General features: G+C 50.3%; 2 protein-coding genes across 3 annotated transcripts; both read left to right on the top strand.

The window, feature by feature from the left end:
• The first annotated feature begins 261 nt into the window (after window positions 1–261).
• Window positions 262–20,193, top strand: PIGU (phosphatidylinositol glycan anchor biosynthesis class U). 2 transcript variants are annotated; one of them, XM_066561708.1, is made up of 12 exons: window positions 262–425; window positions 2,059–2,123; window positions 3,421–3,480; window positions 4,986–5,048; window positions 6,324–6,433; window positions 8,092–8,192; window positions 10,168–10,265; window positions 12,299–12,453; window positions 12,971–13,114; window positions 13,892–14,016; window positions 15,795–15,937; window positions 18,651–20,193. In XM_066561708.1, exons 1-12 carry the CDS (start codon window positions 296–298, stop codon window positions 18,762–18,764), a joined length of 1,308 nt encoding a protein of 435 aa, XP_066417805.1. In that variant the 5' UTR covers window positions 262–295; the 3' UTR covers window positions 18,765–20,193. The 2 variants fall into 2 exon arrangements, with proteins under 2 accessions (XP_066417805.1, XP_066417806.1); XM_066561709.1 differs by lacking the exon at window positions 2,059–2,123 and having other exon boundaries at window positions 366–425.
• TLDC2 (TBC/LysM-associated domain containing 2) lies at window positions 19,356–25,787 on the top strand. The gene is given in 8 exon segments (XM_066561845.1): window positions 19,356–19,394; window positions 22,168–22,301; window positions 22,303–22,363; window positions 23,104–23,259; window positions 23,653–23,805; window positions 23,953–24,048; window positions 24,578–24,651; window positions 25,107–25,787. Coding segments are annotated over 8 exon segments (849 nt in total). The 3' UTR covers window positions 25,243–25,787.

Here is a 25,787-nt window from a genome sequence, read left to right as displayed (position 1 = left end):
ACCCATCCCTGTCCTCTGGCGGAGGAAGGGCTGTCCCTTGTGGCCGTCCTGGGCAAGGGCGACCCGAACGGGACAGCTCGGGGGACGGCATCGGGACCCACGCCTGGCCGCTCCAAGCGCGCTCCTGCTAATTTAGACCCCCTGCGGCCGCCGTAGTTCCGAGTTGTGCCGGAAAGCGGCGGTGCGAGGGCAGCTGGGATATGTAGTCTGTCCGGGCGGGCCGGTTCATTGGCGCCGTGTTCCCCGGCGCCGCTCGGGAACTACAGCCGGCGGCAGCGGCGGAGCGCGCGCCGGGATGGCGGCCCCCTTGGTGCTGGTGGTGCTGGCGGCCGTGACGGTGCGCGCCGCGCTCTACCGCTCCAGCCTCGCCGCCTTCATCGCCGAGCGGGTCGAGGTGGCGTCCCCGCTAAACGCCTGGAAGCGAGGTGAGGCCCGGCGAGCCCGGGCCGAGGCGCTGCTGGCCAGGCCGAGCCCCGCGGGGGCGGCGCGGAGGAGCCGGGGCGGCGAGACCTCTGAGCCGGGCGGGCAGGGCGGCGGGCTAGAAGCGGCCCCGCGGTGCGGGCGCCCGGCTGCGCTCCGGGCAGGGCCGGCCCGTGCTCGGCCGGGCCCGAACCAGGGCTGCACGAAAGGGCCCTGAGCAGCCGTGCCCGGGAGGAGCCCGCGGGTGCTCGGCGGCTCCAGGGCCGGGAGGGCCACGCGGCTGGAGGCAGAGGCCGGGGCTACAGCCGGGGTGCCGCGGTTCGCAGCTGGCCGGGACACCGGTGGTGTCACACATGGGCACGAACGGGCGCGACCCGCCCAGCACAGAGCGCGGGGCTCCATCGGCCTCGGCTCCGCTGGCCCTGCACGGGCACCGTGTGGCGGTGAGAGTGCCGTGCACGGGCCCGGTTCCCTTCCCTCGGTCAGCTGGTGTCTCACACGTTACCGGCCATTCACATTCTCTGCTGAAGGCTGAGTGAGGTCCTGGGTAATCGGGGCTTTTCAGTGATGTTCAGATGTGTATCATCTGAGCCTGAGGAACCCTAATTTATTTTGAAGACTTCCCTTTGGTATTCAGTTATTATGCAGGTAAAATTATTTGCAGTTTTGGGGTGGAAAAGTGTGGGCAGAAGTATTAAAGTTCAAAAGTACAAGTGTATTTGATGACCTGAGGCCTCTGCTCCACAGTATATAGCACTTCGTGCTTCCTGTGCTATTGAATCTTTCTAAATACCACCTTAGAGCATCAAGGTAGGTATCTAGATAGTAAAGGGGAAAAGTGGAATCATCTTGAAAAGTCTGAGCTGTCACCATACAGGAAGTTGATGGCAGCCAGAATCTATTTCTAATAGATTTCTATTTCTAACAGAAATATTTCTGTATCACTGAACTGAGCACCTCTTGTGTTTTCCTGCAGTGTCCTGCCTGTTTCCCTCTGAACAAATGGGCCATTTCCCTTAGCTTCTTTTACTGCATACTGCTCAGTCCAGGGAACCTCTGTGCTCAGGAGGGTGGAGATTCCTTGGAAAAGCACACACATGCATTGCAGGGCAAGCTGTAACTCTGTGAGCACAAAGGAGCTGAATTAAGGCTATAAAATGTCAGGAAGTTTCAACAGAGATAAAGCTTTTAGCTTTGCCTGGCAATATGTTTTCATTTCTGTTCTTCCCTTGTGATTTTGGACCTTTGAGGCCTCTCTACATCTAATGAGGAAAAACAGTTCAAGCTCTATATTATGTTGTGACTGTCCTCTTGAAATTAAGTATTTCTCCAGCAGAGATGCCATGTGTCACTTAATAAGTCACTCAAAAGGAGGAGGTATCATGCATGTGATTTATATGAAGTGAAAAAGTTTTCATCTAGAACACTTTTAGCTGAAACAAATCAATAGGTGATGAGTGCCCATGCAGGAACATGCACAGAGCTGGGTTGAATCTGTTCTGGCTGGCTGTTGGCTCAGGGAGGTATGGTCTCACCCATTCTATGAGTGTCAGTATTTTGAAACTGCAGTTTTACCCTCAGGGGATCTCTGACTTCCCACATTCCGGGGTTCTAATGCAGGTGTTTTGTCTGTTTCAGTGGTCGAAGGATTAGCTCTGCTGGATTTAGGGGTCTCGCCATACTCTGGAGCTATTTTTCATGAGGTTGGTTGGTTTGCATGCTGGGTTTTAAATGTGATATTCCAGTGGCAGGGGTCTTAGTTTGGCTACTCAGGGCCTGGAGAAGGCTGGGGGCCTGTTTTGTCCCAGAGACTGCAGAGAACCTGAAGTTGTATGGTTACACTGAGCAGTGGTTACACAGTGACCAGCACGAGGAAATCCAGATATTCCCAGTGAATTCCCTGTGCAGGAGCAGGCAGTGTCATATTTGTTAGTGCATAAAGAAACTCTGAGACAGGGGGACTCTGTAGTAAGTCAAATACTCTGCTCACACCCAGCTGTTCTGTCAGCACAAGCTGAAGCAGGGACAGTGTCACTGTGAGTCTGATAGGATTTACAAGGTATCAGCACCTGGAGTCTCTGCATTTGCAGAAATTCTAATACTAGCACAAGCATGCAGTTTATTTATTCCTCATCTTGAAAACACCTTGTTCCTACAAAAGCACTTAAGCACCTGTGGGGTTTTGTGCCCTTGAATGCCCTTGCTGACATGAGGGTACACTCATACATTGTGTGCCTGGGGAGAAGCAGGGATCTGGTATCCTCTGAAAACTGGATTCTTTCCAATAAATTCTATTTCTTTAGACATAATTTCTCCCAGAATGTGAAATATTCCCCCATACTTATTTAGACCATCACATAATTTTTAAACTTTTTAAAAAGAAATTTATTTTCTCACAGTGAAGGCTGATTTTGCAGCATGTAAATATAGTCCTTCCAGACTAAGCTTTTGTGTGATGGGAATAATTCAGAAACATACTTTTCCTCTTACCTCAAAAGGGAAAACCTCTAGGAGTAAGAGAATTATAGGATTATAACCCTACAGCTTTATGTTTTTAACATGCTTTCTTCTTTTTGCATTATGAAAGACACATCTAAACAGCAGGGGAACCAGCTATATAGGAAATCTTTCAAAAGTACCTGCAGACAACCTGAAAAATAAATTTTCTATAAGAAATTACTTTCTAAAGCTGGTCTTTGTATGCTTTCTATTGTAAGTCTACCACTATTGTAGTAGAAATAAAAAATTCGAGTAAAATACAATTTTCAGAGTTGATGGTGTCTTTTATAAAGTGCATTGAGGACTTTGCAAGGAAAAAGACCAGTAAGTGTGCTTTGATTAATCACTTTGCTCTGAAATACCAATGTTGGAGTATAGACCAAAGGAAATTACCTTTGGAAGTGTCTAGTAGAACTGCTCGACTCTGGTAGTTTGTCTCATCAAATCACCAGTATTTCATCTGGACAGTATTTAATATGTATTTCACTTTTGCTCTTTCAGACCCCGCTGATAATCTATCTCTTTCACTTCCTAATTGAATATGCTGAACTGGTATTCATGGTAAGTGCTCATGGAAAGCTTCTCCTGAAAGGTCCCATTCAGGGAAATGCTGAGTGTGACGCTCTTTTTTCAGTCCTTCAGCCTCCCTGTAGCTCAAATTCCTGCTGAGCCCAGTTAATTAGAAAGGCAGCTTTGCCTGCACAAACCCACATTCAGAGTTTCCCCTTCTTGTACATATTTGTGGTGGTACCAGTTGTTGGTTGGTCTAGACTGAAGGCACTTGAGACAGTAGTTCATGTTTGGACTCAAGTGTTTATTATTTCTTATCAGTAAAACAGTCTCACTACTGAGATTTCAGCAGCTTTTCATTAGAAGGCACAAAATGGCCAACAATCTCTTGTTGCAAGGTCTTCTAAGACTAAACTATCCAATTAAGAACTGACACCTGGGTTATTTTCCCTTTTAACCCAATAACTGATCCCACAGAACCCACAATGGGGACTTTTCTGCCCAATTACAAAATGTCACCCAAACCCATGCAGAAGAAGGAAGAAGAAGCATGAAGAAGAAACCCAGGATGACACCCTGTGCCCTCCATCTTGCTTCCATCCACAACATAGTAAAAATCCCAGAACCTAAATTTCTCACCAAGTGATACACCTACACTACTCTTGGTAATCTGTTTCACACTTTTGTGGATTCCAGTCTATTTTGAAGTCTAGGAAACTTTCTCCATGAATGAGGGTCAAAGTCAGTGCTCCCCTGGGGGTCAGGGCACCCCAGAGCAGACAGAGAAATATTCCCTGTGTGCCCTGGGTTTCCACACATATTCCTTCCTTTTTGTGAGTTCTTGCTTAGATAAGTATCCCCACACAGAAATAGGAAGGTGTCATTTTGTTTCGAATTTCAAAGGTTAACTCTTCCAGCTAACACAATACTGTGTCGCCCCAGCCTGATGCCTACCCTGCTGTTTCTGTCTGCCAAACCCCAGACAGGCAAGGAGCACAAATGGCTTTATCCCCCAAATATCTCTTGTAAATTGTTCTCAGAGTTCTTCTGCACAATTCAGAAGGACAGAGGTGCTGTAGCTGGCTGCACACAGCAGCCAGTGGAGCCTCAGTGCCCAGGTCCCTGCCAGGCAGGGCTTGTGCAGAGCCAGTGTGCCCTGTGCTGCTGCCTGGGCAGTCTGGGGCAGCTCAAGGCACTGTTGTCCTACCCTGGTGGCCAGGTGGGCTCGGCCAGCTGGGCACTGCCCTAGTGTTGCTGTGCTCTCACTACACCAGTGAGTCTCTCTATTACTCTCATGTGCTGCTCTCCATGAACAATTTCTTTCCTCTTAATTCCCTATTCTCTTGTTTTGTGAATATAAATATTTTTATTCAGCTTGTGTCTTCAGGGTGAAGTGGTGTGTAAGAGCACTGTACAAATCAACCTTTCAGGATTTTTAAAGCTTGTGTTTTGTTTCCCTGAGCTGAGTCAGATCAGAGCTCCTGTCAGTGCTGTCCAATATATTTTTCTCCATTTGTTTGTTTTGCTTACAATCAGTCTGTCCCTTGCTTTTTTAGATAACTGATGTGCTAACTGCTGTTGCCCTTTACTTGGCAATCCAGGACTTCAATAAAGTTGTGGTAAGCTGACTTCCCAGTGTTGCTGGTCCTCTTCTCCCAGCAGATATAATTACCTTGGGCCAAAGAAAAGATGTGCCAGAGGATGTGGTGTCAAGTTCTTGTTGCAGTAAATCTGGTCATATTTTAATGATAAACAAACAGGACTGAATGTGGCAGACAACTGAGGCATTTTAAATTCTGTTGTGGCACTATTACAGTGTCTGTAGCTACACACTGAGGTGATCACAGCAGTGTGATCACACAATCTTCTCCAGCCTGGGTGTTCTAACTTGGAGAGGGTTTCTTTGCACCCGAGCATGAGGTAATACACAGACTAGAAATGTGTAAAGGAAGGAGTGAAACCTTCCAGCAGTTCTGAGGGGACATAGATCATTCTTTTGAGCATGGTGAAAGTCTGACATCAAATACTGCTTGCTCCCTTCAAATGATAAAGATGTGTATTTGGAGGTGAGTGATTCCTCCCAGCTCTCAAAGAACATTTTGTGTAAGCAGTGCTGTGCTCTTTGCAGTTCCAGAGGGGTGGGGATTAGGTATCAACATCAGCAGGGGACTACATTTTCTACAGTATCTCTGTGGTCTCCCACCAGGCTATGAGCTTGTTCCCTGTCCTCTGACTTTGAGGTTAAGGAAATAACCCAGGATAGAACTGCAGGCCTGTAAGAATTCCACATGTGAGTTACTTTGGTTGTTGAGAATTCACTGCTAGCATCTCTGTTCTTCTGTCTCACCATAACATAATTCAGTCAGTTCATATTTCAGATTTCTCTCTTGTCTCTATAGAGAGCCTCCTAAAACAAAAGAGATTGAAAAGAGATTTGTCATAGAAGTATCCATCTTTAAAACAGCAAAGAGTGCATATGTGTGGGGTTTGGGTTTTCAGGGGCTTGTTTGTTGAACAGTGAATTTATAAAGTTAGTTTTTCATTAGAGATCCAGAGAGGTGTTAGGAAGATTGAGTATTGGACTCTAGTGTGGTGAACTCACTGGTAGTTGTGTCAGGACATAGACACAGGTAATAAAGGAAGTTTAAACAAGTAGAAATTATCTACTTCCTCCTGACTCTCACTTCAGGTTTTAAGTGTTTGGGGAAAGATAGGAGTTTTTTGTTCTCTACGACTCCTCACATAAGTTCTAGCTCACACCAGGGGCTTGAATATGCTCCACAGTAATAGAAACCCCAGGTAACTGGCTGAGTAATATGAAATAGAATTACACAAATAGTACACAAAAATGGCTTTCCTGTTCTAACAGTCTTTGATCATTCTCCCTTGTTCAGTTCAAAAAGCAGAAGCTCCTAATAGAACTGGATAAATATGCACCAGATGTGGCTGAACTCATCCAGACACCCATGGAGATGCACTACATCCCCCTCAAGGTAGCACTATTGTAAGTATTGCTCCTGTAGGCTGCAGTGGGCAGCTTTGGTTCCTCAGCTGCCTTTGGGATTTATTTGTCTCATTTGGGCCTTCAAAAACTGGCAAAAGCTGGATTTCTTTCCCACAACAATTCTGAATTTTCTATTGGCCCTGAATACTCAGTTTGAACATGAAAATCAGATGCATTTACATGTGCTTGTTGCTAACAAGTAAATGCACTCAGGCCCTTTGAGATGGGCTCAGCAGCAAGGTCATTATCTGAGTAACAAGAATGTTGATTCAGCACAGATCACATTCCCATTTATGTTGCCTGTATGATAATGTTATCAAAATTGATCCTCTGCCTTCCAACTTTTTCAGAAAAGTTAGGAGAATTTCTCAGCAGCTGGACAAAACATCTGAGTGTGTGCTGAATATCACAACTTGAATATCCCAAATTTCACACTTTGAATATCCCAAATTGCTTATAACAGTTAAAAGATGTTTTGATGTTGTCATTTTATTAATTTTATGTCTTGGTGTTCTTCTATAGACAAAACATTTTTTTTTTATTTCAGTAGGCTTCAACTAATATACAAGCAAGGCGCCTACTGTTACAGATTTTTTTAAAATTGATATTTTGACACAAAGAAATTATCCAAATTGATCTGTATCAGAGAGAGTTCTCCATTAGATAAATTGCCATTTTTTTCTTATTTTCATATGAATTTTTTAAATGGCACAGTCCCTGTGGCCAGAAGGGTAAAGTGGGTAAATTTCAGACTGTTTTGTACATTGCCACAGCAAAGTTGGCATTAAATTGTACCTGTCCTGCTGTGAGCTGCCTTCTGGAAACACTGAAAAAGACAGACTGGGACTTGGAGATACAGGAAAATATAAAGAGAGAATTAGGAAATTGTCAGCCCTGTCTATTGACTCTGATGAGTAATTTAGTTATTGGCAAGGCTGATCATTACATTGTCATACTTACTGTATTGGTAGTCCTCCAAGCCTTTCTCTTTGCTCTGAACCTACTTAAATGAGATTATTGTAATTCTTGTTTCCAAAAGGAGCTGGCATGCTTGCTAACTAAAGTGTGGCTGAATTCTGGAATGTAAAGTTGTTAAGAGTTTTTCTGTAATTCCAGTTAAAATGTGTCAGTCTTGCAAAGCTGGCTGGTCTTGTGCTCAGCTAGTGCCATGGTAAAGGTAAAGGCTTGCTCTGCCACAGCAGGAGGCTGGGATGGGGGAAACTCTGCTTATGTCTCAGATTTCTTTCCATCATGTTTTCTCCTTATTCCTCTTCAGAAGTAGTTGGTGTGAGTAGCAGAAAAAGTTTCCTTTGGACTCAATAATCCTAGATCTGACTGAATAAATGTATAATGCTTCTGCAAAGCAAGAAGCATTTTTGGTAGTCATTTTCTAGGCCACAACTTGCATTTTGGACCTCTTCCCAATGTTTCATTTCTATAGTGGGCTCCTTGTGGCCCCTGTGTCCAAGTCTGCAATTCAGAGGTCTGGTTTTTGCTTCAGATTGAAGAACCTGTTCAGCTGAATTAATTTGCTGATGAGAGGATCCCATCAAATGTAAATAAACTAAAAGAAAAGGCAAAGTACACCTTTTTTTCCTTTGAACATCTCTTCAATTAGATGCTCCTTGGGATGTAACCTGAGCTTTGCTCTTTTTCAGCTACCTGTTAAACCCCTACACTGTGATGTCTTGTGTGGCAAAGTCCACCTGCGCCATCAACAACTCTGTCATTGCATTCTTCATTTTAGCTACAATAAAAGGTAACTCAGTGAAGCAAAAGGGTTCTTTATGACTTTTTGAAGGGTTAGAAATGTAGCAAAAAATAAATCTGGGAGGAGCTTTGCAGATAGGATTGCTACAAAGATCTCAGTGAAGCATGGCACAAACAGGACTGAAACAAGGTGAAAGTTCTACATGAATTTGTGACTTCAAAAGACTTTCTAGTCAAGTGAAGACTTACTTTCACCTCAGTGTACCCAAGAGTTTACACTAAAAACTGACTCCTTTTCCTGGTTGGCTTCAAATAGTTTTCTGTTCAGGAAGAAACATGTCTGTGTGTTGCAGAACAGAAGAGCTCTGTTGCTCTTCTTTTGCATGTGAATATGCACTTAAATGTCATACACAATTTATTTTCTAAGCTTATCCTTTAACTTTTATTCAGAAGCAGGCATTTGCCTGCAGCTGTTATCTGGCTTTCCCTCGCAGGTGTAAACATAGTTTCAAATGAACTAATTAAGCTTTGGGGAAGCAGAAGCAGCAACCAAAGACCCAAAACAGCCCAGTGTAGTAGATTTTGTCAGAATCAGTTTCATTCATTTTCTGCATAATGACAGCTTTCTGTTTCTTTTGACTCCTCAGTGCTAAAATCTTTTAGCCTATATGATTTGTAATAGTCACCTAAGGTTTAAGGAGTTCTCTGCTGGATCAGAGGAAAGGTCAGTCTGGTCTTTTGTCTCCAGCAGGGCCCAGACCCAGGCACTGAAAAAAAAAAAAAAAAAAAAAAAAAAAAGCTGATATAGATGGTTTTTGTCTTTTTGTCTAAAGAAAGTTTTCCTATAATTATTGGCTAATTAAGTCAGGAGGTGTTTTAATTTAAAAGCATTTGCAATTGCAAACAAGTGGAGTCCATTTAGTTAAACTGATTTTTAACTGTTCACTGATACCCTGAGACCAAAACTTTGGTCATAGACAAAACTGTCTCGTGGTTTGTCCCTGACTGGAAGTGTAGCATTCTGGAGTTGAAGTGGGCAAAGAGAATATCAGGTTATAACTGTGATTTCTGGGAATCACTTATTTAGATCTGTGCAGAACAGAATACTGGATAAAACACAGGATAGGGAGGTTTCTGTCAGGAGAGTGTAGTTGAAGAGAGGAGAGGCTCATCACCAGGTAACCCTGTATTTTCCCTCTCAAAGGAGGAAGCAGAGAGGAGCTCTCTGAGTGTTTGCTGTCAGCAGAGGCACAGTGGTTCTGTGCCCTGGGTCAGGGCTCTTGCTGTCTGAGCTCTGTTTTTACAGAGGACTTCCATTGAGTCTGTAGCTATAATCAGGTTACTACACTGGGTGCTTGCATTTTTTATTGTTTAACCTGAGATCTTTTGGACATTATTTCTGTTAATTGGCTGAGAATATTTCTGTTATTAGTTGAGAAATGTGAGTGCTCAACACTGAGACACTTGAAATAAAGCTGCCTCAATAAAGACATATATACTTACAAAATCACTTGGAAAAGTTGTGCTGATCCTTTCTATGCCTCAGTTTTGGTATCAGTAAAGCAGAGCTAATGCTACTCCACTCCTTCAGTGCAGACTTTGCTTGCTCTCTTGCACACAGCTCTACTGAGGCTGCAACACATTCTGGTGATGAGGTTATCCAGCAAGCCCAGTATGGCAGTTCTTACATGCAGATATGACTTAAGTGAATGCATTCCCATGCTTTAACAGCAGCTAGCATGGGCTTTATATAGACTGAATTATATTAATCTCTTTCTGTGTGTGAATGACAGGAGATATAAACCAGCCAGTGGTTTGTTCTTATGGAATGAGTCATTCTCCATTCAAAATGTCATTAACAAGAGGACACCCTGCAGGATACATTCTGCTAAACATTCCTTTAAGGGGTGTCATGATACTTGTGAATCCCCTTCAGAGGCTTATGAGTTTCTTCCCATTTGGACTTGCTGTCTGTATGGCTGTTTATACTAAAAGCTCCTTATAAACTTTTTTTTTCTTTGCAGGTAGTGCCTTCCTCAGTGCTGTGTTCCTGGCCTTAGCAACATACCAATCACTCTACCCTCTCACACTGTTTGCTCCAGCACTGCTTTACCTTCTACAGGTAGTTGATTTCTAACTCTTGGTATCTGTTGCCTTCTTGTAGCTGTGCAGGGGCAGTCCTGGGGAGGGGAGTCAGGCAAGGGCAGAGTTTCAGCAAAAGTGACTTCATGAGCCATGGCAAGTTTGAGCCCTGAATGGGAATGCCTGTGTTTGGAGAGAAGGGAGCAGGGAGTCTACAGAGCTGGGTGCTGTTTAGCTTGCCCAAAATAAGTGCTGTTCTTTGTGTTGTGTGGGCAGCAATGAAGGGCTCAGACCCAGAGAAGTTCAAAAATACTGGTTTGGGGTTTTAAGGCAAAAGGCATGTTCTGGCAAGAGGCTGGTTGTTCTTTCTCCCTCTCCATGAATCCCACCAGGGCTGCCCTTGCTAATTTTATCCTGCTTTGGCAGCAAGGTGAGGCTGAGATGCCAGCAGAGGCTCAGCTCACTTCACAGATCACTTTGTGATAATGTTTAGTATTTGAAATTCTTACAATTCTTACAAAATTCTGAATGCTGCTGCTGTACCTTTCACCAGTCTTTTTTGTTGCTTCTGATGGTGATGCTTATACCTTATCTTTACTTAACTAGCCTGTTCTCAAATCTCTGAGTTTCCAGACAGAATGGGAGTCAGTTCTAATTAATCTTCTTGCTCTGACATGAATGTCTCTTACTTTTTTTCAGGAATTTTATTATTATTAGTCTTTACAGAAGAGCTCTGTAGTCAGTGTTGCTTTTTCAGTTTGATTTTAGGAGAATTTTTATCTTTAATATTTTAGCCTCATTTGTTCTCTTTTAACTTTAGTCAAAGTAAATTGGGAGTGAAGTGCAAGCATTGTACTTTGAATTCACAAACAATAATACAACACAAACACAGTAAGTGCTTTGATACGTGATTGCCTAATTTGCAACTTTTAAAGGCAGTCATGCCAGTGTGTGTCCTTTTATCTAAATTTGTAAATGAAGTTTCCTGCTTTCTTTGTACAGAATTAAATCACTTTTCTCCTGCTCTTTTCAATCTGTCCTGCCAAAATATCTGGTAATGTTGTTTACATTGTCCCAGCAAGTGACATTAAGCCCACTACAACTGAGAAAACCCAGAGCCCACAGCAGCCAGGGCAGATTTTCTGCACATCTCCTGTCACTGCAAATCCCAGGGCCAAATGGAAAAGCCACATCACTGACCTGGAGCTGCAGAGTGCTGAGCAATTCCTGAAGGTGTTTGCCCCTGGGTGTATTTGTCTGTACACAGGCAGTCAGGGGACCTGGTGGAGTGGGATATCCCTGCCATGTGACAAGGACACGTGGCAGTGGCAGGACGTTGTCTGAGGATGCCAGCTTTCAGAGGGGCTCCTCTTTGCTTAGGAACTCAGTGGATGTCCTCTTGCCCTGATTTCAGCAGAGCAGGAGTGCCAGGCCAGGCCTGGTGCCACAGGCTGGGGGCTCTGGAGCAGGGCTTTCAGTCACCCTCTTTTTCTTCAAGAACATATTGAACAAGAGGTCATTGGAAGAATTCTAAAAGCCAGCCTGGGTAATTCAGTGACTGAAGACACAGACATAACTAAAGCACAATCAAATTAACTCTTTGCCTCTGTATTCACATATAAAGTTTTGGGATGGCTGTCAGAAACAGACATAAATTTCCCAGGAGAGGAAGAAAAAGTATCAAAGAAGGTACCATTCAGCCAGAACAGGTGATCAAGTGGGTCAGGCAGGAGAAGACAGGGACCAGTGCAGTATTGCAAACATCTGAGGTACCAGTGCAGCTGTGAGGAGGGGTGTAAATCTTACACCTGTGTGTGTGCTCACATGGGGAACTCACTGCACGCAGAAATGACCAGCTTTGCTACTGTATTTTCAAACACAGCTCTGAGAGTGCCATGTGTGTGACTTAATTGGCCAGAGTGAAGAACAACAAGCAAATTGTGCTTGAAAGCTGCTCCTTCAAATGCCATAGTGCCAATGTTTAATCAATCTCATCAATTTGAAATGATGTTCTGAACACTCACACGTTTTTGTGGCTCTCCCCCTGCTGAGGTGCTTCTGTTTCTCTTTCAGCGCCAGTTCATACCTATCAAACTGAAAAGCAAAAGTTTCTGGCTCTACACCATGCAGTATGCATCCCTGTACCTGTGCAGCCTAGTGGTGATCATCTGCCTCTCCTTCTTCCTGCTCAACTCCTGGGATTTTATCCCATCTGTTTATGGGTTTATGTAAGTATAAGGATTCTTACTGATGGTTTTCTCTCCAGCCCCATCCTGCCCACACAGACTCTTTCTTGCCCATCACACACGGGTGTGTGCTTGACCCAGGAAGTGTGTGCTCTGTGATTTACTGGCAATGCAATAAAAGAAGGAATATGTAGAGGAAAGCAGCCATTAGCCAGCTCCATTTTCTGTTAAATAAATAATAGCAAAAATTAAAGACAGGAGCTGTTTTCTACTGAGTGATTGGAAATGGATTTGGTTGTTAAGCTACCATGGCTGTGAGATATTCCTCTCTGGAGAAATGTCTACTTGAGAATGGTTTAAATCCTGCTGTGACATCAGGAAAGATTCCTCAGCAGGATTTCAACCTGCTCTCCATGTTTTCATCCATTTGGTTTCTCTCATGGATTTACAATTAAGGACTTACATCCAGTAGCACACAATGATTAATTAATGCAACAGAAGCAGGGCAGGGAAGAACAACCATTCAAAAACTTACCACAACTTTCTTTTCAAATTTCAGCCTTTCTGTTCCAGACCTGACACCCAATATTGGCCTTTTCTGGTACTTCTTTGCAGAGATGTTTGAACACTTCAGTCTTTTCTTCGTATGTGTGTTTCAAATCAATGTGTTCTTCTACACCATTCCTTTGGCAATAAAGTTAAAGTAAGTATGAATGTATTTCTCTACCACTTTTTTTTTACTCTTAAGTTATCCAGTGGACACTTCTAAGGCTGAAGTTGGATGTCTTGACCAACAAGCCTGAAAAAGATTTTTAACAGGGCTTATCATCCTCATTTCCCATAGTTTCAGCTCTTCAGTTTCAGCTCCTCTTAAATAGTGACTTGGGCTCTGCAGTGGAGCTCTGTGTTGCAAGCATCAACAGAGGCAGCAGAAATGGAGGCTGTACAAGTGCCAGCATAAGGCACTGTAATCAGAAAGCAAGAGCTGGCTGGAACTTCCAGCTCTTCATTGTCAGAGAAAATGTGGAAACTTGGGGACTTTTCTATCTGACTTCATTGACTTCTTTCTGATAAAAACACCCATTAACACACCTGGATTCTCAGTGAGCTTATCCTTGGCTTACACTTGATAGATCAGGTGGACCAGAGGGATAACTGGGCTTTGGGCTTCTCCAATTACCATCAGAGGTAATTGCTAATTGCTTCTGGTGAATAAGGCAGAGCTGTGAAGCACAGTGCAGGTGTAAATGTGCACTGAGGTTGCTGGGTGAGGGCTGTGGCAGATGTGCCTCTCCTGACCCTGCTGCTCTGCAGGGCGGCTCCATCCACCCCACCCAGCATTTGGAGCCTAGTCTGAAGAGAACAGGGCTGCAGGAGCTTCTTTGAGCCTATCCTGCAGCACATCTGTGCCCTTGCTGACATTCATTTACAGTTTCCAGAGGCCCTACTGCATCCTCTTAGCCTTGGTTTTCCTTTCCAGGGAACACCCTGTGTTCTTCCTGTTTGTCCAGCTCGCCATCATTTCTATCTTCAAGTCCTATCCCACCGTGGGAGATGTTGCACTGTACATGGCCTTCCTTCCAGTCTGGAGCCACCTTTACAGATGTAAGTTCTTTGTGCTTGATTATTACTTATCTGGAATGTAAAAGGGCCTGCCAAATAATTAAATTAAATGGTCACCACTAAACCCAACCAGACCCAAGTTCATAGGCTCTCATGGCCTCCATGGGGTGTCTAGAAGGAGGCTGGATTTTGGAGGTTTTTTCCTCTGGTGATACAATCCCTAACATGTCTTTAGGACTTGGGTTGAAATTGGTCAAGGAGGGAATTTTCACTTGTACCTTATCTTCCCCCTCTCTCCAACTTGTTCTGAAGATTATCTTTTTTATAAGAACCTTTTGCAGTCCTACATCCTCCAGATGCTCCACTCCCATTTAAGGCTGTGTAATTTGAACAGTGCTCCTGCATTTGGCGAGTCCCCCAGCCTTAAAGTGCTGAATCTTGCAGTTGTGCTTTGTTTTGTATCTGCTTGTTTGCTTAGAGTGAAAGTAACTGAGTTACTCCAAGCAGTTGTCCAGACTTTCTTAAATGCTTCAAAAAGACTCTTTATCTCCTGAAATCACAGAGAACTTCCTGTGGATTCTCAGGCTCAGTCTATAGAACCTGCTTCCATGAGGAGATTTGGAAGTGTTGAGTTTTTCTGGCATTTCTTGTTTAAACCAACTGCTCTGACCAACCATGCTAGGTTGTCCAGGCCTTTCACTGCAGCCTTCCCCAAACCAGGCCAAGTGTGTTCATGGACAGCTCACCTGCCTGTTGCAGGAGACATAATCAGGAGACTTGGAGACCATATGCTCTGTGGGTTTCAGACTCAGGAGAGCTGAGCTCACAGCAGCTGTGATGAAACAGGGCAGGAATCCCCAGGCTGGCCCTGAACACATCACAGCTGTAGCAGGTGATGAACTTCTTAAAGTGCTTGCTCAGCATAGTTCAGTTCCACATTCCAAACATGCAGGGGGAGGGACAATCATCTGTCACAGGCTCCCACCCTGCAGTATGTGAACAGACCTTCTGAACAATAAATTTAAAATAGGTGGGAAAAGGTTTGGATGCAACAATGCTCCAAAATATCGTCTGCCCTCAACTGCAGGGTGGTGGGCATGGGCTGAGCTGCAGCCAAGCACAGCAGCACAAGTGTCAGGATGGATTACGGCACTGCTACCAAAGGACAGGCATAAGCACTTCACAGAAAACAGAACCTCTCCTGGCCTGGTAGTTCCCAGCTCTTTTAGACAAAGTTATGCTTGGTTTTTGTCCACCTGACACATACTCAGGCAGACTGCTGGGTTCTTGCACCTCCCCATGTCATGTGTCTGTCAGTGCATTTGGCCTGTATGACTTTCTTCCTTTTATGGTGCTTTCATTTCCTTGCCACCTCCCAGGAAAGTATCTTGTCCTATAACCCACAGATTCATTTTTTTCCTTTGTCATTAGCTTGATGAGGCAAGAGATTAAACTGCTCTGCTTTCCAAATTGGGTGCTGCTGGCAAGGCCTCTTTGCAGGCTGCTGGTTACTGTAGTGTAGATACCAAAAAGCCAAAGTCATCCAAGAAAGTGTTTGGAAGCAGGATCTAGAAGGCAAGAGCTACAAATGGGGATTTCACACACAACAAAGGCAGAAGTATTTATTTTGAAGGGAAATATAGTGGATTTCTTATAACCACTATCCAAAAAGTTACTAAAGCAACCTGTGGAAGGTTACTGGAGGAAAGTATGTCTTGGCAAGTCCCTCTCGCCCCCTGCACACCCCAAATACCATTGCTGGTTGTGTGACCATGACTGCTCAGTAATACCTCATTTTAACAGCTGGTTTTCTTTTACAGTCCTCCGGAACATCTTCATCCTGTCATGTGTGCTCATTTTCTGCTCCTTCCTGTTCCCTGTTCTGTGGCATCTATGGATTTATGCAGGAAGTGCCAACTCCAATTTTTATTATGCCATCACATTGACTTTCAACATAGGGCAGGTCAGTAGAGTGAGGCAAATGAAGCTGCGCTGTGGGCAGGCTGCTGGAGGGGGTGGCCTGTCAGCAGCAGTGAATCCTGCAGGATGGGGCTAGCTCTCTGCATCCTGTGGTCCTGCATAGCAGCTTCCTGGCTCTCCTCCTGGATTCTGTCTGTTCCTCAACCCCTGACACACTAATGGGAAAGAGTTCTTGTGGTGTGAGCTGTGGCTTAACAACCCAACCCGGCCAACTGCAGGTTCTGTGCTCTGCTGCTGATGGCCAAGGAAAAGCATCCCAGTATGGCAGGGCCAAGCACAAGTGAATGGAGAAGGAGAGCTAAGAGGGGAAATGGAAGAACCTCAGGGCAGTAGCAGTGGGTCCAGTAAACAGACAAGTGAGACCTGCCCATGCTCAAGGACGTGGCACCAGTATTTCTGAGACGTGGCAGCATGTGCAGGGTCCCAGTGATGCCAGGACTTGCAGTCCCTGCCTTTACTGAGATCATTCTGGATACATGACTTCCACTGGCCTTAGGGAAAGCAGGGCTTAGCACCCTTGAAGGATGGAACTCAGTGTACACAGGTGCTACAACCTTTTTTAAGTCCTTTCTGTTCTCTGTGCTGCTTGTCATGTACCTGAGCCCTGGGGCAGTTTGACGTGTGGGTGAGCAGAACGTTCATTTCATGTTAAAGCTGCCTTTAGTTTGAATGTGCCTCAGCCATTTATGCTTGTCTGCTTCTCCTAAAGCCAGGGGAATGCTTTGGCCAGGGGCAAAAAATCACCTACTCTTACCCTTGATTAATGGGGAAAACACTTATTTGGTAAAACCAAAAGAGGCTGCACAGGTTGAGAGGGAGAATAGAGATTCTGCTAAGAGGGACTGATAGAAAACTGGGAATGGTTCATTACAGGTCCTATGTAATGAAAGGAATAGTAAAACTTTAACTAGAAATAGCAGCTGTTGATATTCTAAGAGGGTTTTATTTCCTACCTGAGAAAGTCATAGCAGGTCCTGCAAGGTCTTGTGCTCTGTGTAAATGCAGACAGCAAGTCTCTTGTCTGATTTCCTTGTGAGAAAATCTAGCCCTCATCCCCACCTCAGCTCTTTCTTTTCCCATTTAGATATCTGCAGAGAAGCTTAGGTAAAGGTAAACCAGCTGCACTGACAGAGCCTGTCAGCAGTGCAGCAAAGCGAGCAGATCATGGCTGTTTGGGCTCACCCTCTCCCTGGGTCTGTTCTCCTTCACACTTTCTCCCCTGACCTCAGCAGTCTGCAGCCCCATTTCTCTTTCCCCTGCTCTGCACCTGCTCCTCCATCCCCTCCTCTCCTGCCATTGAGCCTCTGCAGCAGCTGCTGTGTTTTTCTGTGCTGTATTGCACAGTAACCCAGGCAGGCTCTGACTGTCCCTCCCTCTGTGCCCTTGGTCACCTGAGGTACACAGCAGTGCTTAGTGCCAAAGGGATGCTTTAAGTGGCATCTGCACTAGGACATGAGGACAATAACTACCAGCTTGGGCTGGCACTGAAAAGGTTTTCCACTCTAGTTACCTGCTCCTGTTTCCAGATGGAGGAAGGCATCAGTCCTGTGGGAAGGTCACACTTCAAGAGGCTAAGTGACAAATGGCACTACTGAGCCAGCAGGTCCCTGCCACAGCCCAGTCTGCCCCAGCAGTGGCAGCTTCCCAAGGCTGCAGCTTTAGAGAATCCACTGTCACCCATTCCTGCCATCTCAAGGCCCCAGGAGTGGGAACAGTCCCACCATGTGCCTCAGTACAGCCAGACGTGTCCTGGCTCAGGGCAGAGTGGCTGGAAAGGCCCTGGGGGTGCTGCTCAACAGCAGCTGAACAAGAGCCTGGTGTGCCCAGGTGGGCAAGGGGCCACTGACACCTGGCCTGTACCAGCCATGGGGTGGCAGCAGGACCAGGGCAGTGACTGTCACCTGTGCTGGGCACTGGTGAGGCACCTCAAGAGCTGTGTCCAGTTCTGGGCATCTCTGCCCAGGAAGGACATTACAGGGCTGGAACAGCCAGAGAAGGGAACTGAGCCCCAGGAACAGCTGGGGGGGCTGAGCCTGGAGAAAAGGAGGCTCAGGAGGAATCTTCTCACTCTGCAACTCCAACAAGAGGGTGCAGCTGGGGGGTCAGACTCTGCTCCCAGGGAACAGGGACAGGATGAGAGGAAACAGCCTCAAGCTGTGCCTGGGGAGGTTCAGGTTGGACATTAGGAGGAATTTCTTCACAGAAAATACGGTCAGGCATTGGAAGGGGCTGCCCAGGGAGGTGGTGGAGTCCCACCCCTGGAGGTGTCCAGGGGATGCCTGGATGTGGCACTCAGTGCTCTGGGCTGGGTGACACAGTGGGGGATCAGTCAAAGGTTGGACTTGGTGATCCCAGAGGTCTTTTTCAGCTAAAATGGCCCTGTGATTCTGGGACAACACTTGGATAGAAGGAGTCCTGTGGGTGCAGCTGAGATGCCTGTGCAGCTGTGGCACAGCTGGACCTGCCATTGTCATACACTTTGGCAGTTTATGGAGCTGCTGTATGTGAGTCTCCCCTGGCTTAACATGGCAAGGGGATGGACAAGGTGTTCCCAAGGTGACAGTGGCTCCTCCAGCAGCATGTGCTGAACAGCCCCGGAGCTGCTTGACCCCCAACAGGGTCTGTCACCAACACGTGTCCCTCTTTATTCCTTGCTCTGGAGCAGCACTGATGTGTGTGAACATCTCACTCCACAGATCCTGCTCATCTCGGATTATTTCTATGCCTTCCTCCGGCGGGAGTACTACCTCACCCACGGGCTGCACCTGACAAGGCAGGACGGGACAGAGGCCATGCTGGTTCTGAAATAAGGACTCGACCACCATTTCCTGGGACATGGGCCACTCCGAGGAACATGCAAAGCTTGGACTACCTGGGGTGGGTGGGGAAGGTTCCCTGAAGGAGGTCTGACTTTGGGAATGATACCTACTGAAAGAAAGGGCTGAGGTTCTGGGAATAACCACTGAGCTGCAGGCTCAGCACAGACTCTCAGAGCTGCAGTGCCTCCTCCCTCAGCTGTGCTTTTCACTTCGACCTCAGCCATCAGCTCTGGGCAGTCCAGCAAGAGCCCGAGTGTCTGAGCTAAACCCAGGGCCGCAGCTCAGACCATGAACTGTTTTCCACCACTGCTTCTTGGAGATGTTTGCTTCTCCAGGGACCTTCCCCTTCACTGCTTTGACCAGTAATGCTCCTGCTTGGCACGAGGCAGGCTCGGGGTACCTGGTGCCCCAAGCCTGGCTGCAGGTTCCATTTCTTGGTGGTTCTACTGTTGAGGGATCTGGAGGAATCCCATGTGCTCAGTCACAGTGGGTGCTGTGAAGAGGTTGGGTGACTAAGGACAATGACCTTGGGCGACATCTGGAGCTGGTGCCACACCTGGTAACCTCAGGACTCAAACAAACATGAGTAGGAACCAGAACTGGGATGGGATCAGGAGCAAGGTGGGTACCAGGTAACTGCTCTATCCCATTGGAGCAACATAGCCATGCCAGGAGCTGCACAGAGGCATTGCAGGTCTCCGAGGGAATACTACTGAGGAGATGGACTCCCACTGCTCCCAGTTTCTGTTGGGTGATAAAGCCCGGCAGTGCGGGGTTCACACTGTGCTGCTGTGATCACTTGGGGCAGCAGCTGGGACCAGGAGGTGTCACAATCTCCCTGTAAGGCCCCAGACCAAATCCAGGAGGAGTCTCAGCCACTGCTGTTACGGAGTTGTTCCACAGCTGCTTATCACTACAGGATGTGCACTTGTCTGTGTCACCCTGTGCCAGTCAGTGCTGGGCTCCAGGCTGTGCATGGGGGCTCCCTTCAATCAGTTCCCCTGGTCCCCCCCACTCCTCTTTGTACTCAGACCTGCTCACCCTGGAGCTGCTGCTGCTGCCCCCTGAATGTGACACTGCAGGGTGAAGCCACCAGCTCTGCTGGTTGTGGCTGGCTCTGAGATGCAGTGACCAGAGTGTGACAGCCACCTCCGGCATTGCCACTGCTCCCGCGGGACAGCCGGAGGTTGGGAATGAGACATGGAAACCGCACGGGGTACGGAGCAGCTGATGGATGGGTGCGCCCAGGCAGGTTGTAAAGAGATCTTTCTTTCCGGACAATTCAAACTTTTGCCTTACTGCACTTCTGTCAGCGCTTTGGGGGTGGAGCCGCGCCCGGCCTGGGGCGGCCCCGACGGGAGCCTCAGGCCGGCGGGGGCACGGCCGGGAGCGAAATAAATAAAACTGTGCGAGTTTTGGACACCTCTGTGTGTGTGCTCTGGCTGTGCGGCTGCAGGGTGAGGGAGGGGCTGGGAGAGGACCTGAAAGCAAACACGGCTTGGTGGGGGGAAACGAGTGACAAAAAATGGAGCAGGTCTGTGGGGCAGGCTGGAAGAACCCGGCTGCAGGGCAGCTGAGCCGGCTGCAGGCAGTGCCCTGTCCTGTGCAGAGCTGCCTTTGGTCCCGGGGCTGGGCCCACTCCCGGCCCCCTGTGCTGGCTCCGTCTGGGTGTCCTGAAGGAGCAAGTCCCAAATTTGGACTCAAGCAGTCCTGAGGAAGGTGGTGGGGTCAGCACTGGGGCAGAGAAGGAGCGAGGGCAGAGACAGCTGGGCCAGGGCCAGGGGAGGGACAAGGAGCAGGGTCAAGGGTGAGGAGGAGGAAAGGGCAGAGTAGGGGCAGGGAGAATGAAAGGGTAAAGGGACAGGGCAGGGGCAGGCACAGCGTCAAGGACAGGGGTATGGAAGGGTGGGACCAGGAGCAGAGATGGGGCAGGGACAGAAGCACTGGCAGGGGTAGGGGCAGGGACATGGATTGCCATGCTAACACAACTTGGGCAGGGACTGGGAGCCCTGGGGTCACCAGAACTGCCTGGTCCCCACCAAGTGCTGCCAGTGACCAAATGCCAGGCACCAGGAACCTCCAGACTCCCAATGCTGTGGGGACAACACAGCAGACACCCACCAGGGCTGCAGTGGGCCTGCTGTGGAGATGGGGAACAACCCAAAAATGCCTGCAGTGGGCCCAGGGCTAGGCATCAAGGCCATCGTGCCACCAGGCAAGGCACACAGGAAGTCCTAAATTGGCATAAATGGAGGCTCACAGCCAGGCTGAGTGGTTTGGGGATGTCATCAGTGAGAAGGGGCTGCACTGGGGCATGGCACCTCTTCCCTGCTCTGCAGGGGCTTCTCCAGAGGCACCTGAGCCTGGCAGGTCCCTCAGCCAGCAGCTCCCTCCCTCAGCTGCCAGTCCCAAGCTGGGTCCCTCAGTGAGGGTCATTTGCCACCAGGGCCTCCTGTAGTGGGTTTGTGTGTCCAGGTTTTGGTATTGGGTTGGCTAGAGGAGTGGCTTCTGTGAGAAGCTGCCAGAAACTGCCCCTGTGTCTGGCAGAGCCAACTCCAGATGGTTCCAGGATGGAGCCACTGCTGGCCAAGGCCCAGCCCAGCACAGATGGTGGTGATGCCTCGAGGATCAGGGATTTAAGTAGAAGAAAAAAGTTACTGCATAGATGTAATTGCAATCAGAGAAGAGCAGATGAAAATACGTGAGAGGAACAGTCCTGCACACACTCAGGGCAGGGCAGGAGGAGGGGCTGGAGCTGCTCCAGGAGCTGGAGCTGAGATTCCCCTGGGGCTCCGTGGGGAAGGCCATGGGGAGGTGTCTGTGCCCCTGCAGCCCCTGGAGGAGCCCACGCCAGAGCAGGGGAAGGACTGCAACTCTTTTCCCTGAGCAGCAGCAGAAACAGCAGGTGATGAACTGATCATAACCCGTATTGCACATCTCTCTGCACTGCTGGAGGGGTGGAGGCAGAGCTGGGAAGGAGAGAGGTGTGGGGAAGGTGTTTTTAAGGTCTTATTTTACTTCTCATTATCCTGCTCAGATTTTGTTAGTAATAAATTCAGTTAATATTTCTAATTCAAGTCTGTTTTGCCCTGAAAGTATTGGATGAGGGATTGCACCCAGTCCTTAACTCATGAACCTTTTGCTGTATTTTCTCAGCCCCGTCCAGCTGTGGAGGGCAGTAAGAGAGGCCTTGGCAGGTGCCTGGTGCCCAGCCAGGGTCACCCCACCACAGGTGTTGGCAGTTGCCACAAGCATTGCCACAGCTGTGTTGCAAAGAGCGGCTCTGCACGGGCCACAAGGGCAGCCCTGGCCTTGGGCTCTGCGCTTGGCTCCAGGTGACCGTGGGCTGCCAAAGAGGTGACAACCACGGGCCAGCACGCCCTGTCTGGAGCAGGATGCCTGCCCATGCACCCCCGGAGCCGGGACAGGCCGCTGGCACCCGCACCAGCCCTGTCACGCACCCGTGGCCAGGGAGGGGCCGGCGCGGCTGAACATTAACCCCGGGCGGTGGCCAGGGCTCCCTGCGGCGCAGCCCCAGCACCCCAGAAACAGCTGCAATGAGGGGGCTCCGGTACGGCTACCAGCTCCTGGTAGGTCCATCGTGGGAGGGACAGCGAGGAAGGAGCTCTGGGGCAGCGCTGGGAGGCACCACCAGGCTGGACACGGGGCTGGACAGACAGAGGGGGCTGCCCTGGGGACAGGGGGGGGTTGGGCAGGTGCGGGGTGATGGGCACAGCGGGACCTGCCCCTGCAGCCGCTGCCTCCCCAGGATCCCGGCAGCCCTCGGGCATGGGCTGCACCCACAGCCTGAACGCGTGGCTGGCTGAGACACTTGTCACTAGCGGCCACCAGCACCGCGGCACATCCCCGACCCCTTCCACGCTGCGAGGTCGGCCTGGCCGTGAGCAAAGAGGGAAAAGGCAAGGCTTCACCCCTTCTACGGGGCTGCAGCTGTAGAAGCCTTCCCTGCCTTCTCTTCCTCCTCCACCACTTCCTCCCCCTCGGGTGGCCATACACCCTTGAAGTTCCGTGTGCAGCGGTGCCACGGCCTGGCGGGGTGCCAAGGCACGGCATGGCATGGCACGGCACGCATGGCATGGCATGGCATGGCATGGCACGGCACGTAATGGCACGGCATGGCGCCTGGGCTGCCAGGAGCAGCGGGCAGCCGGGAGCTGGGCTGTAGGCTCAGCCTGGTGCCCATTCCCGTGGACTTGGGGCCCCTTGTCCCAGTCCCTGGACAGAGGATGGGAGGTGCCCCATGCTGGGCGGGCTCGGGAGCTGCTGCTCCCTCGGGCCCGCAGTGATGCTCATCTCTTGCTGCCCCCAGCCCGACCAGGACGAGGAGCTGCCCATGGGATGCGAGGACCCAGCTGGAGAGGGGCAGCGGGGCTGGGAGGGAGCCCCGGCAGCAGCGGAGGAGGAGCCGAGCAGGCTGGTGCTGAGCACACCCAGCAGCATCCTGCGGGACAGGGACATCGAGAAGGTGAGGCACCCCCGCCTGCACAGGGACCCCGCCCTGCTCGTCTGCCCCGTACCCACAGCCGTGACCGCTGTCCTACCAGAAATGGTCCTCTGTGAGGCCAGATGGGTGACATTCCTTGTGCCTGGGGACGGTCACCTCTTAGGGGGAAGGATGCTTGGGGAGCCATCTCAGAAGGGTTTGTGGGGTGAGGACGCTTTGGGAATGTGTTGAAGGGGAGAGTGCTTGGAAGCATCTCTCGGAAGGATGCTCAGGTGGGTGCTTGGAGGCTGCTTGGAGGGATGATGCGTGCTCCTCCTCCTGGGAGGACTCTCGATGAGATCTCGAGGAGGTTAGGGCTGGGGCAGGGGGAGGATGCTCAGCCGATCAGCACCGACTGAGGCCGCTGTGCCCCAGCTGGGCCCCCAGCTGCCCCCGCGGCTGACGCAGCAGCCCTGGCACCTGCTCTACTCCACCGGGCGGGACGGCTTCAGCCTGCGGACGCTGTACCGGAGCGGGGCCCGGCCGGACTCGCCGGCCCTGCTGTTCATCAGGGACACGGAGGCGCAGGTACGGCCGTGCCCTCCCCAGCCCGGCTGCCCCGCGTCACTCGGGGCTCGGGCACCTCCTCGCTCCGTCGGCAGGACGGGGACACGTCCCGGCGCTGGGAGCCCCTCTGGACGCAGCCCCGTGAGTCTCCCCCTTCTGCTTCCCCAGGCTTTCGGTGCCTTCTCCGCCACCGCCATTCGCAGCAGCAGCGGCTTCTACGGCACGGGGGAGACCTTCCTCTTCTCCTTCTGCCCCGAGCTGAAGGTGCGGCTGCGGGCTGCCGGCCGAGGGGCACCCGGGCCGGGGCTGGCCGTGCCCCGAGGGCCGGGCCGTGCCTGGGGGTCCCCGCGGTGCTGGGGGGATCCGGGGGGACGGGGCTGCGCTTGGCCCCGCGCTTCCCCAGGGCTGGGGGGAAAAGGTGAATCCCAGGCAGTGTCGGGGAGGGAAGATCAGGGAAGGGGACCCTGCCCAGCTGGCTGTCACCGGATTCCCTCCACATGGCAAGGCGGTCACAGCCCAGCTCTAGGCTGGCAGAATGTGGAGCAGCCATGTCGGGCACTGCTGTGCGTGTTAGTGGGGGCAGCTGTGCCCTGGGAGGGCCCACAGGGCTGTTGGCAGGGATGGATCCGAACCACAGGCTCGGCCAGGTCTCCCGGAGATGTGGAACACGGAGATGCCCGAGCAGAGCCAGCCTGGCTCAGCAGCCCCCAGCTGGTCCTCGCAGGACAGGGACAGGAATGGGAATGGGGACACTGCCCCAGCCCACGGTCCCCTGAGTGCTGTCCCCATGCAGGTGTTCAGGTGGACGGGCAGGAACGACTTCTTTGTGAACGGGGATGTGAATCTGCTGATGGTCGGTGGGGGGAGGTAGGAACTGCACCGGCAACTTGAGCGGCTCAGAGGGTCCCCAGCCCCGATGGCCATCAGAGCCATCACAGGAACCCAGGCTGCCCTACGGAGCTGGGTCCAAGCGCGTCGTGATGCTTTGAACCCCAAAACACTGGCGCCGGTTGTCCAGCAGCACTGGGCCTTTTATTCCCTGACCCTACTACCCGCTGGAAGGGCTGCCGGTTCCCAGCCCGCTCCCTGCCTCTCCCAGTCCCTTCCCTGCCCCTTCCCTGCCCGCTCCCAGCACCTTCCCTGCCGCTCCCTGCCTGCAGGCACGGTGACAGACCTGGGCCAGCTGCTTGTCCCGTCTCATGTCCGTTTTGGGGAGCAGAGAGTGAGGACGGGAGGTGGCCGGTAGCCCAGGAGCTGGCGTGGGAGGTCTCCGGCCATGGAGGAGGCGGGTCGCAGCTGACCGCGCTCTTGCACATTCGCAGCGGAAGGTTTGGGCTGTGGCTGGACGGGGACCTGCGCCACGGGGGCAGCCAGCCCTGCGAGACTTTCGACAACGAGACCCTCTCACAGCGGGAGGAGTTCTGCATCCAGGATCTGGAAATGTGGGGTCTGGCCTGACCCCAACACAGACACCCAAGGAAAAAGGTGCAGGAGAGGGGATTCTTTGGACTGATGTCTCGAGCACAGCTGCTCCCTGACAGCACCTGCAGAGCCTGAGGAATGCTACCAGCCTCACCCCTCCTCCTTTCACCTGTTCCCAATAATATCCCGACTTCACGGGGAAAGAACAGCCAATGGGGGCAGCGTGACTGGAAAAAACAGCAGCGGGGTCTCAGGCCTGCAGTGTTGCTGCCGTGTGGCTGGGGAGCCCAGAGTGTGTGCATGGGCCCACAGGGGCCCTAACCCTAACTCTACTCCTAGCCCCAACCCTAACCCTAACCCCCAGCCCAACCCCAAAGCACCTGGCTGGGAGAGGCAGAGCTGCCCCAGGGGCAGGGCAGTGGCAGAGCCGGGCACGGCAGGGTCCCACAGGGAGAAGGAAGCTTCAAGGGCAGTGACACTTTAGGACTGAGCAAGCCCAGGCAGCCTCTGCCCCAGGGCTGGCTCTGGCAGTGCTGGGGACAGCACGGTCACCATTCCTCAATAAACTTCTCCTGGCCTCA

Source organism: Molothrus aeneus, chromosome 17 (assembly GCF_037042795.1).
Source record: "Molothrus aeneus isolate 106 chromosome 17, BPBGC_Maene_1.0, whole genome shotgun sequence".
Taxonomy (NCBI): domain Eukaryota; kingdom Metazoa; phylum Chordata; class Aves; order Passeriformes; family Icteridae; genus Molothrus; species Molothrus aeneus.
This window is presented reverse-complemented; position numbering and strand designations above follow the sequence as displayed.